Here is an 11,051-nt window from a genome sequence, read left to right as displayed (position 1 = left end):
TAAACACTAACTCGTTTCTCTCATTCTGGCCATCTTTAGGAATATCAAAACAACTCTGCCCTGCATGGCTTAGAACAGCAATTTTTTTTTAAACTAGAGAATAATCATAGATTATTTTCAGGAAAGAATGAAGCCAGAGTATAGTTTGAAAAAGCAGAGTCAATATTTTATGTTGGGAAAATGAAAACAATGTCTAATGGTGAAATACAGACTATAGCACAAGTAGCTTTCAGGACATGGGATTCAGGGTGTGAGAAACATGGTTTTCATCATCTGGAGTCAGTGGCCTCATAGAAGGAAAGCCACCTCCTTGTCCCCTTGAGGTGCGTGTGAGGGCCTCAGAGCATGCCAGTGATGGACATCTTCAAAGTGCAGGTGCCACTGGGAAAATGGAGCCGTGGAGGGTTTTACTAGGAGTAGATTGTGCCTTCCCGCTGCCTGGGGTCCACAGCCTGGAGAGGACCAAAGGTGGGATGGCCTGGAAAGCAGATTGTCCATTGTAGAATTGGATGCCTGGTTTAAAAGATGCTTTCCAGTTTGTTCTCAGGGACCCAGTGAGGGGACAGTAGCCAGGTCTGCGACAGCCCTGGGACCTGCTGGGCAGACCTGGATGGATGGCCAGCTCCCACAGCCTGGCTTGGGTTAAGGGTTCTGGCCATCTTTTCAGGGGTTGCTAGTGGTGGGGAGCAGCCTCCAGTGAGCCTTGGCAGACCTTGAACTGGCCGTGGTTTGTGGGGTCTTCGGGATTTGAGGTCGTTGGTCACCTGGCTCTCTGAGCTGAAGCCAAATGAAGTGCCATTTTCATCCCTTTGTCTCCATGGAACCTTCGAGGCCCTGGCTCCAGCATCTATCCTGCAGCTGGTGGCTCTAAGATCATAATACCTACGTTTATTGAGCACTTGTACTGGGCAGTATGCTGAGTGTGTCATCTCATTTAAACCTCGTGACAGTCCCCAAAGCTAGGTTCTGTTATTAACTCCATTTCACCGATGAGTAAGTGGAGGCCTAGGGAGGTTAAGTAACCTGCCCCAGGTCACACAGCTAGTAAGCCATGGAGCCGCAATGTGAGCTGTGCCACAGGTGCTTGTCGATGCCTCAGAGAAACTGGTCACCATAGCAGTCCTGGCTGTCACCTCCCTTCTGTTCTGCCTTGTTCCCACTAGCTCCAGGAGGTTCTGAGCCATTGAGCTAACAGGAGGGCCTGCCCACCACCAGCCCTAGTGAAGTGGGCTCAGCCTCCAGGGGAACAGAGGCAGCCTTGTGGCAGGAGCTCCCCCAGCTCCCAGCACCGCCCCATCTCCTTGGCTGGGTCTGTTTCAACACCCTAGAGTAGCACATTCCATTCTCTGGCACAGCTTGGGGCTGGAGGTTCTGGATTCCCCTGGCCCCAGCAGAGCCTGCTGTCTGGGCTGGGACACTGGGTCCCAGCCACACACATTCCAGCAGCAGCCACCCCCCACGTTGGATTTCCCAAGGAGTGAACTTTAGCCAGGATTACAGCCGACTAAACAGTTGTGGGATGTGAGCTTCCTTTGTGGGACCCGAGAGGCTGGATGCTGATGGGGCTGAGAGAGGAGGAGGGGCGAAGGGGGTGGGCTGCCCTGGGATTTGGGAGAAAAGCCGTGGTTCAAGGATGGCTCTTCTGCTGCTCTCAGGGTCCTTGGAGTGAGATCTGAGCAGGGTCCCCAAAAATCTTCCTGTGAGGCAGGGTAGCAGATGCGTGGCTGCTTGTACACAATCCTGCCCACCTGTCCTCGGCTTTGCCCCCTGCAGGCAGTAGTACAGGGGTTAAGAGCATGGGGTCAAATCCTAACCACACCAGTAAGTACAGCTCTGTGTCCTTCAACGAGTTCATTAACCTTTCTGAACCTCAGTCTCCTCACCATTAAAATGGGCATAATAATAGTACCTACCTCAGGAGGCTTAAATTAAAATGCCAAAGTGCTTGAATATTTATATATTAATGGGCTTGATATATACTGAATGCTACTATGGTATTATATGTCTTCTCTCTTCTATTGCCCTACATACTACCTGGGGATGTATTTTCTGATGCAAAACCACAAATGTGAATTCTCTCCCTCTTCTGGAAGTAACAATTGTGGCCTTTAGATAAGATGTTCCTGTCTTTTCCTTGCCTTCCTGCCAGTAGCATTTCTTAGTTGATTAACAAATCAATTAGGAATTTAATAAGCACTTATTTTGTGCAGGCACTGTGCTAGGTCAAGGCCTTTGGTTAATAAAAATACTAATTACAATTTAATGAGCATCTTCTAAATGCTGGGCATTGTTTCCAGGTATTTTTCATACATTTCCCTGCTTAACACTCAGCCACCCTGTGAAGTAGACATGATCACTCCATTTTCCAGCTAGGAAATGTCCCCAATGTCACATGGTCATTAAGTCACAGCATTGGAACCCAGAACTGGCCTCTTCTCACCCGATCCTGAGTGTCGTGGGCCTACCACAAATCCCTTCTGTTCTCTATCAGAACTCTCATTTTGTACCCAGCTGAAACACTTCCTCTGCTCCCTTGCAACTAGGACTGGCCATGTGACTTAGTTCTGGCTGGTGAGCGAGAAGTGGAAATCTACCAGGTGGGACTTGTTGGGAAATTACTGTTTTCCTGATCAAAAGGGCCAGAGGCAGCTGACGTGCCGCTTTTGCTCTTAGTCCTTTCCCGCCTTGCTCCCTGGAATGTGGCTGAGAAGTTGGGAGAAGGAGGCACCACCCCCTGGCAGAGCAGGAAGGCAGAATGAGCCTGGGACGTGGACCTCCCACCTCCAGACCTCCTGAGGGGGGAAGTCCCGCTGTTTCTGGAGGTTTCTGCTCCACGCAGTCGGATGCCATCATTCACTGATGCGCAGCGCAGATGCTCGCTGGGCAACACCCGCCGCCTGTCTCAGGCTGGCCAGGAGACAGTGTTCTGTGACTGAACTGAATGCAGGGAGCGCTCAGGCCTTGCAGGGCCTCCCTGGTCTTTGGTCCCAGGGAAGAGACTGCCGGGGGCTCTGACGGCAGGTGCTGGGGACAGAGCCAAGGTGCAGAGCAGGGCCTGACTCCTTCGTGGCGGTGGGTGAGGAGCGCCTTGCTGGGGCCTCGCAGGATGGGCTAAGGGAGCCCCTCCCCGCCCGCTCCCTCTCATGGGCTGCCAGCACCTGACAGAGGTCAGTATTGTGCTCCGGCCAGAAGCAGCCTGAGTCCTGTGTATTCAGTGAAGAAATAATCCCTGGTCTTGGTTGACCCTAGAAGTGCCCGTAAATATTTGGTCAGGGTAGGAGGCTGGGAGACAAGGGGCGGTTTCAGGGAGCCAGGTGGGCTGGGCAGGCTTTGGGCGAGCGTGGGAGGCAGCGGCTTCCTCAGAGGTGAGGAGAAACAAGCAGGCCTCGGCCGCCCCTGACCTGTGTGGGGCACCTGACTGCCAGGGAGGTGATTTATGGGCAGGCTGTCAGACCACCTGTTAGCCCACACTGGCCCCTTGTTTCTCTGTGGCAGCGTGCTCCTCTGAGAGCTGCGGAAGCAAGCCAGGGTTTTCCTCACCTCAAGAGAACGTGGCTCCATTGTTCTGGAGGATCAGCAGGCCTTGACTGGACTCGGCATCCCAGCTGTCCCCCAGTTGGTGAGGAAAGCCTCCTGGGGGTGTCCCCAGCCCCCTGCTCTGGGTACGTCTGCCCTGTCCCTCAGCATCTGCTGACGGTCCCCTCAGGACTCTTTCCAGGCACCACCCCTCCCAAACTCTGGACGTGTTACTGACAGCGGCCTGTCGCCTCCGTTTCAAGCCTTCTCCCCTCGCTGCCCCGTCCAGCTCAAGGTAGCAGCCTCCATCTGCACTGAGCTCGCTGAAGAAGCCCCCCTGAGGCATTATAGCTGGTCCCCTCCCCGCATGCAGGACCAGGACCCTTCCAGCCTGAGGTAACCGCAGCCCCTCGCCCTCCTGCCTTAGCTGTTGGCTTATCCGGATGGAGGTTCTCAGCCCTGGCTGCACACCGCCCCAGTGGGCATCTAGAAATGCTGATTTTGGACCACCCTCCAGAGGTTCAGATTTAATTGATTTAGAGTAGAGCCCAGTGTTTTGTAAAAGCTCCCTAGATGATTCGGAGGTTTATGTATTAAAATGCAGGTCTGGGGTGGGGCCTGAGCTTCTGTGGTCCTCACCAGCTCTGAGGTGATAATGATGCTCTGGTCCAGGGACCAGCTTGGAGTAGCACCTGTCCACACCGTCATCTCCTACACGTCCAGTGCCCAGGGGTGTTTGAGCTCTAGGGGTAGGAGTGACACATTTAGGACTCTGGCTCTTCGGAGTAGTTCCCTGTGGCCTGGCCTTTTGGGGGCTCCTCAGAGCAGGCACTGCCCATGTCAGGGAGATGCTGCAGGACTGTGGGAGCCTTCTGATGGTGGGAGAAGGCTGGGGAACTTGGCGTCTCTGTCCTTCCTCTGAGACAAAAGGACAGTCATCTCCATTGCTGAGTTAGTCTCGTCGTGAGGATGAGAAGGGTGACCCTCTCTATGTGTTCTCGGGGGATCCTGTGAAAACATGGGAATTGCTCTTTTTAGGCATTCCAAATATGTCTGTGTGGACAGTCCGTGGGTTACAAAAAGGCCTCTTTCGCGAAGTCCTTTCTGAACACCCCACCGAGGAACCAGCTGATAAAGAAATCACCTGGTTAAAACCAGTTTGTTTTCTTTGATTTAATTAAAAACTTAAAAAAAAATAGAAAACCAAACCCTACCTGCATCAGTCTAGTATCTATGGCCTCGCCGCAGTAGCAGTCATCAGGATAAAAGGGACATGCGGAGGCTGAGGAGTGAGCGTCTGGGAGCGGGGCTGGGCTGGGCTTCTCTCCGGCCCAGCGGGAAGGGAAACGGGCAGAGACTGGGAAGGTGGGGAGGCGTGGCTGGAGGGCACTGTGACCCTTTGCTTTCGGGGGGGGCTACAATGAGGACACGTGAAGGGGCCCTGGGGGCCAAGAACTGTCCCTCAAGTAGCTCAGCCTAATACCAAGACTTCCCTCTCCCAGGCGAGGCCCCACCACCAACAGAGGGGAGCCGACACCACCGGCTATTCTGGAAACCACCTCCTCAGGCTGCTTAGAGCTCTGTCTTCTCTCTGCCTACTTTCTCCCAACTGAGAAACCTCTGCTCCTATGGGAGGAAACCTTCAAGGAGCCCAGAACCCCTCGGTCAAGGACAGCCTGGCTCCATGTCCATCCCTTAGTGCCTGGGCTGGTAGCAGCTCTGCATGAACCACCCTCCGGCAGGGGCTGGGTCAGCCTGGGAGTAGGGGGAGGCCAGGTGGGCAGGAGGAGAGAGTGCGCCCCAGGGGCGGAGACAGAAGACAAGGCACAGCTGGCTGGGTGGGGCAGGGAGGAGTGCCCTTCAGTGGGGCTCCGCGGCCCCATAGAAGAAGGGGTAGTAGAGGGAGCAGGGGTAGGAGAACATGAACTTGACCGCGAACTTCATCTCCTTGTTCTTCTTGTCCCAGCGGTAGACGGCCATGAGCAGCAGCTGTCCGTCCACTTTGCGGCCCATGACCAGGAAGCTGCCGGCCAGGCTCTCCAGCTGTGGGCAGGGGCAGCCAGCGCCGTTCTTCATGTGCAGCACCAGCCTCTTGGTGTCCTTGCGCTTCAGGGGGCCCGGCTTGAGCAGCTTCTTCTTTTTCTGGGCTCCAATCAGCTTCCGGTCCGCGTTCTCTATCTTGATCTCTCTGATGCGCATTTTGACCACTGTGTGTCGGGGTGGACAGAGGGATGGCCTGAGAACCGTCACGTTTGCTCAGGACGCTGGTGGCCCCATGCTTGGTGCTCTGCCTGAAGCTCCAGGCCTGGGGCTTGGGGAGATGGAGCTTCTGCGTGTACACGCTAATATTTATGAAGCTCCCATCATGTGCTGGACTTGCACGGGCATTATCATGTTTCATCCTTGAGGTATGGTGGGGAAATGAGGTTTGGAGAGGTGGTGATGTGCCTGAATTCTAGAGCCTGGATTGAACTGAGGTCTGGCCTGTGCCTTTCCATGACACCAGGTGCAGGGTGGAGAGCTCTCCGTGGTGAGTGGAGCTGGGTGTGGGCTCCCCGGGGAAGGGAAATATTGGGGGTGGAGCTGACCAGTTGGAGGGAGGGTTTGGTGGAGGGGTGGTCCTTGTGACGGAGGAAGGCTGGATTTCATGATCTCTGGGGATGCTTCCAAACGGGATTGCTGGCTGCGTGTGTGTGTGTGTGTGTGTGTGTGTTTGTGTGTTGCAGGGGGTGGTGTTTGGAGCAGGGGGTGGTGTTTGGAGCAGTGGTGGGTCTAAATGCTAGACAGCCGGCTCTGGGCGGGGTGCCCTTCTCTGTCGCATGTGCTGATTTCCATGGGTAAGCACTCCCACCGTGACCCACTGAGTCACGGAGCGCAGGGTTGGGAAGCGCTGCATACAACCAGCTCTTGCTGAGCGAACCCACCGCTGTAATCTGTGTGCGACTGTGTAGTGTGGGTGGGAGTGTGGAGTGTGGTGCTGTGTGTTTTTGTGTGTGAGAGAATGTCTGTGGTGTGTGTAGGAGTGTGAGTGTGTGGGGTAGTGGAGGAGGTGGTTGAAGGCCAGAGAGCCTAATGGAGTTGGTGGCGGTCACTTAGGCCAGCGTCCTCCTTCTGCAGGCCTCTGGGTCCCCATCTCCGGGAGCAGCCAGGGAGAAGCCAGAGAATAACTTTGGCCGCCCAGGGAAGGACAGTGTTATAAAATCTCTTTCCTTCTCCCCCACCCCCTCTTTCTCTCTCGGACACGCACACACCTTGCAGTAGTAGTGTCCTCTTTCCAAACAGACTGATGACATCAAAGACCTGCTGCAGGAAGGATTTCATTGCTTTCTCTTTTTCATAGACAGAGGAGGCTAAGACACAAAAGGGGAGCCGACCTGGCCAAGACCACATGCTGGGCTGCGTGGTCCGCACAGGAGCCAAGTCCTGACTGCCCCAGGAATGGGGAGGCTCCAGGATGAAGCTGTGGGACGGGTGACCACAGCTCCCCTGGCCAGAGGTGCATCAGGTACTAGGCAGAGGTGCCCAGGGACGAGGGGGTTGCACTTCCATCCTGGAGCCCATCTCTCCCCTCTGCTGCCCCCATCCATCTCTGGGCCAAGCCTTCTTCCCCTAAAGAGAATCCAGCCCTGGAGGCCCCTCTGTAGACAGTGTCAAGGGAGGGCTGCCGGAGCCCTGTCCAGGGATGGACCATGGCCTTGAGGGGCTTTTGAAGTCCCTGGGATGACCTGCAAAAAAGAGGTACATTTCTCTGGGGAGAGGGCAGTGGCCACGTGGGCTCTACACTCACCGAAGTCGCTGGAACACATCTGCTCCATGAGGCCATCAGCGCTGTGCTCCATCTCACACTGGGCACAGATCTTGGTCACTGAAGAGAGAAGCAGGGGTGGGGAGAGGGGATCAGAGTCCATAGAGCCACTTAGGGTTCAGGCTCCCCCACTGACCAGCCACCTCCACCTGCCAAGCCTCCACTTCCTCATCAGGAAACAGGATGATGATAATGATAATGCTCACTGGGTGGCTGTGAAGTTCAAAAGGTCGTGAAGGGACAAAACTGACCAGGTGGACACGATTGCCCCATGACCCTGGCAGCTGTGACCATGATGTGCACTGTCTTTTTCTAAATTTTGTCTCATTTAGTCCTCAGCCTATGAAGTAGGTATCATTATTCCTCTTATAAAGAAAAGGAAACCGAGGTCCAGAGTGGCTACCCAAGTCTACAAAGCTAGTGAGAACTGAGCTTAGAACTCAGGATTTGTGACTCCTAGATTAGTGCTAGGGTGGGAATGTTTGCGGGGTCTTTCTAGGAACCCAGGCTGCAGACAGGTGGGTAAATGAGTGACGCGGGCAGGGCAGGGACTGAGGTAAACTGAGGAGCACCCAGTTTAGCATTACCAGAACTTCCGATTTTTCAAGGGAAGCCAAAACTCTTTTCGTATGAAATATTCTCAGTTTTGTCTGTTGGCCACACAGATACCTCGGGCTGCCTCTGGTCCTACCACACAGCACCTGACCTCGCTCTCTGTCTCTGCCTCCTGGTGGGTGCCCCATCATGGGGGAGAGAGGGGCCCAAAGCGGGTGAGAGTGGGAGGGCAGAGCCAGGTGGGAATCCAAGCCTGGGATTTCCCTGCTTTCCAGGCTGTTAATGTTCGGGCTCCAAGAAAACCAGAATAAAGGAGCCATGCTAGGATCCCTGCTGGGGACTATGCTGTCTCTGCTTGAGCTGGGTCTTTCTCCCCTGCTTCCTGGTCCCATTACTAACCTGAGAATAGGGGGTTTCTCTTCTCTCAACACTCTTTGGTCACATGACCCCCACCCAGCCGCAACTCTCAGGTCCTGTGTGGGTGTGTAGGACTGGAGACTGCATGGGTGAGGTTAGCTTTGAGGGGTGGGTGGGGTGTGGTGGAGTCCAGTTGTTTCTGGGGGGCCGGGTCAAATGGAAAATGGGGGAGTGGTGCTGCCCCTTGGGAGAGTCCCAGAGCCAGGGGCTCCCTAGATTCTGGGTATTAGCCACCCAGGCAAAGCTGCCCTGCTTGGTGCCACTGTTTATTCTCCTGTCTGGTGCCCAGCCTGGGCTTACTCTGCCTGGAAGGAGTTTGGCAGACAGTGGGGGGAAGGGTGAGGGGGTGCACAGTGAAGGGGAGGCTGAGACCAGAGAGGAATTAGGGGTAATGGGATTGGGGGTGGTGGGTGGGAGGTGGCACTTAGGGTCTCATAAATTTTGGGAACCTGGGATTGCTTCCTATTTTACAGATGAGGAAACCAAGGCTCAAAGTTGAGCAACTTGCCCAAGGGCTCCTTGTCAGGGGCCGAGCCTGGCAATATGCTCACTTTTCTGCACTGAGCCTTACCCAAAGGTCTCCCAACCTGGGGGACTGGGGAAAGAGTGGGAGAATTTAGGGTTCCCAGGTACAGAAAATGGGGACAGGGTGGAAATCATAGCCCAGAGTGTGCTTAGCAATCCTGGGCATTTGTGGGCTGAGAGAGGTGATAAGGCATTTATTGGAGGCCTCAGGATGGGGGGATAGCATTGGGCTCCCCCAGGGATTCCAGAAGCTTGGGAAGGTGGGAGCTGCGAGGGAAGTGGGGGAGGTTTCAGGAACGGAGTTGGAATGGGGGAGAACCAGTGGGAATGTCCACAGCCGCAGGTGGGAAGGCTGGTAGGCTTCGGGGCGACATGCAGGGCTGAGCAAAGACGTGTGTGTGGCACCTCTGGGGGCTTGAAGAGCTGTGCTAAGGGGTTGCTAAGCGGCATCTATCCCGTCGGAGCGCGCGGGGCGCTGGGGGTTGGGGGTAGGGAGGCGGCGGCGGCGGCGGCAGCGCTACCTGGAGGCGCGGTGGCGGGCAAGTGCCCGAACTGCACAGCGATGCAGAGGTCGTTGTCCAGGGGGAACTTGTGGCAGTGCAGCATCTCGGGCCAGGGAAAGCCATAGGCCTCCATGAGCGGCGCACAGCCGGCGCGCACGGCCTCGCACAGCGAGCGGCAAGGGTAGATGGGCCGGTCGAGGCAGACGGGCGCGAAGAGCGAGCAGAGGAAGACCTGCGTGTCCGAGTGGCAGCGCTTGGCGAGCAGCGGCAGCCAGCTGCTCGCCTGCTGCTTCACCTCGGCCAGGCTCTCGTGCTCCAGCAGGTTGGGCAGCCGCATGCGCTTGTAGCCCACGGTGTGGCAGAGCGGCAGGTCGGCGGGGATGTCGAGGCACTGGGGCGGCTTGGAGTACGAGCGCCCGTGCAGCGGCTCGGTCTGCCAGCCGTAGTAGTCGTACTCTTCGCCGCGCCCCGGCGCCCCGTGCAGCGCCCCCAGCAGCAGCGCCAGCGCGGCCGCCCGCGCGCCCCCCGCCGCCGCCCGCATGGCTGCACAGGTCCCCGATGCTCCCCTGCCGCTGAGGTCGCCCAAGTGGGTGGCAGCCTCGTCCCGCGCCCGCGCGCACAGAGTGATCCTGGCGCCTCCCACCTTGAAGCTCCAGCCCTGGCCTCGCCGCGCGCCCCAGCCAATCTCCGGCCGCCCGGCCCCCGCCCCAAGGCGGGGAGGCAGGGGGGCGCCCCCCCTGCCCCTCCTGCCCCGGGGCCTGCGCGTCCCGCTCAGCGCCGGCTCGTGCGCCCCTCTCCCGCTCGCCCACTCCCCTGCCACTGACCCAGCCTCGCCTTGCGCCTCTCCCCGGGGCTCCCTCACTTCCCTAGGCTTTTTCCTCGCCCCTCGCCTTCTCCATCCTTCCTCCTTATCTCTCTCCGCCACAGCCTCTCCTGTTCCTTTTCTCACTCACTTCACTTGGTTATCTCTCCGTCTCGGCCCTTACCACTCTGCTCTGTTTTCTCTTCCCTGACACCTCGGTTCTCCCTTCTCTCGGCAGGAGGCTCCTGGCTTCCCACACCCTCCTGGTCCAGGCAGGCAAGTTCTTCACTCCCAGTCCTCACGCATTTATTGAGCTCCTGCTTGGTGCCGGGCAGCGTGCTGACTGCTGGGGAATCAGAGAGGGATATGATCCAGAACCCACCTCTGGGACATCACAGCTTAGTGGGGGCAAAGATAATCATACCTACTATTTAGTGAGCGCTTATTAAGTGCTTCAGACGCTGCACAGCACTTCACAACCTTATCAACCATTTCCAGTGATAGCTAACACTTATTGGGTGCTTCCTATGTGTCAAGTCTGTTCTGAGCATATTGCATAAACTACCTCATTTAATTCTCATAATAATGCTATAAGGTGGGCAGATACTATTACTATCCTCACTTTACAGATAAAGGCACTGAGACAAAAAGGTTAAGTAAAGATTGGTGCCAGGACTTGAACCCAGGAAGTCTGATTCCAGAGTCAGAGCCCAGATATGACCAGGAGGTCTGGATTCTGAGTCTGCAGGCTTAATGACTATGGTGGCGGGGTGCTCAGAGAGGTGAAGTAACTGGCCCTTGGTCACATTGCTAATAGATGAAGGAGCCATGATTTGAGTCCAGGTGTTGGGTTCCAAAGGCCAGGGTTTAACTACTCTGCCCTAAGATAAATTCCAGCCTAGGGTAGGAAGCGCTAAGGGAGGAGACT

The 11,051-nt window shown here is 56.1% G+C and overlaps 1 protein-coding gene across 1 annotated transcript; it reads right to left on the bottom strand.

Moving 5' to 3' along the window:
- Nucleotides 1–4,674: 4,674 nt before the first annotated feature.
- On the bottom strand, nt 4,675–9,935 carry SFRP5 (secreted frizzled related protein 5). Its single transcript, XM_036827891.1, has 3 exons — nt 9,340–9,935; nt 7,304–7,381; nt 4,675–5,723 (listed from the first exon to the last, which is right to left on the bottom strand). The coding sequence occupies exons 1-3, from the start codon at nt 9,860–9,862 to the stop codon at nt 5,377–5,379; spliced, it is 948 nt and encodes a 315-aa protein (XP_036683786.1). The 5' UTR covers nt 9,863–9,935; the 3' UTR covers nt 4,675–5,376.
- Between the last annotated feature and the right edge of the window lie 1,116 nt (nt 9,936–11,051).

The sequence above is a fragment of the Balaenoptera musculus genome, chromosome 16, assembly GCF_009873245.2.
Source record: "Balaenoptera musculus isolate JJ_BM4_2016_0621 chromosome 16, mBalMus1.pri.v3, whole genome shotgun sequence".
In the NCBI taxonomy this organism is placed as follows: domain Eukaryota; kingdom Metazoa; phylum Chordata; class Mammalia; order Artiodactyla; family Balaenopteridae; genus Balaenoptera; species Balaenoptera musculus.
The sequence above is the reverse complement of the archived record's forward strand: the minus strand, read 5'-3'. Positions and strand labels throughout refer to the sequence as shown.

Coding starts and splice junctions, on each gene's coding strand:
- SFRP5 (XM_036827891.1), bottom strand. CDS start 9,862: ATGCGGGCGGCGGCGGGGGGCGCGCGGGCGGCCGCGCTGGCGCTGCTG. Junction 7,382..9,339: donor GCCCGCCACCGCGCCTCCAG/GTAGCGCTGCCG, acceptor TTCTCTCTTCAG/TGACCAAGATCTGTGCCCAG. Junction 5,724..7,303: donor GATGTGTTCCAGCGACTTCG/GTGAGTGTAGAG, acceptor CCCGACACACAG/TGGTCAAAATGCGCATCAGA.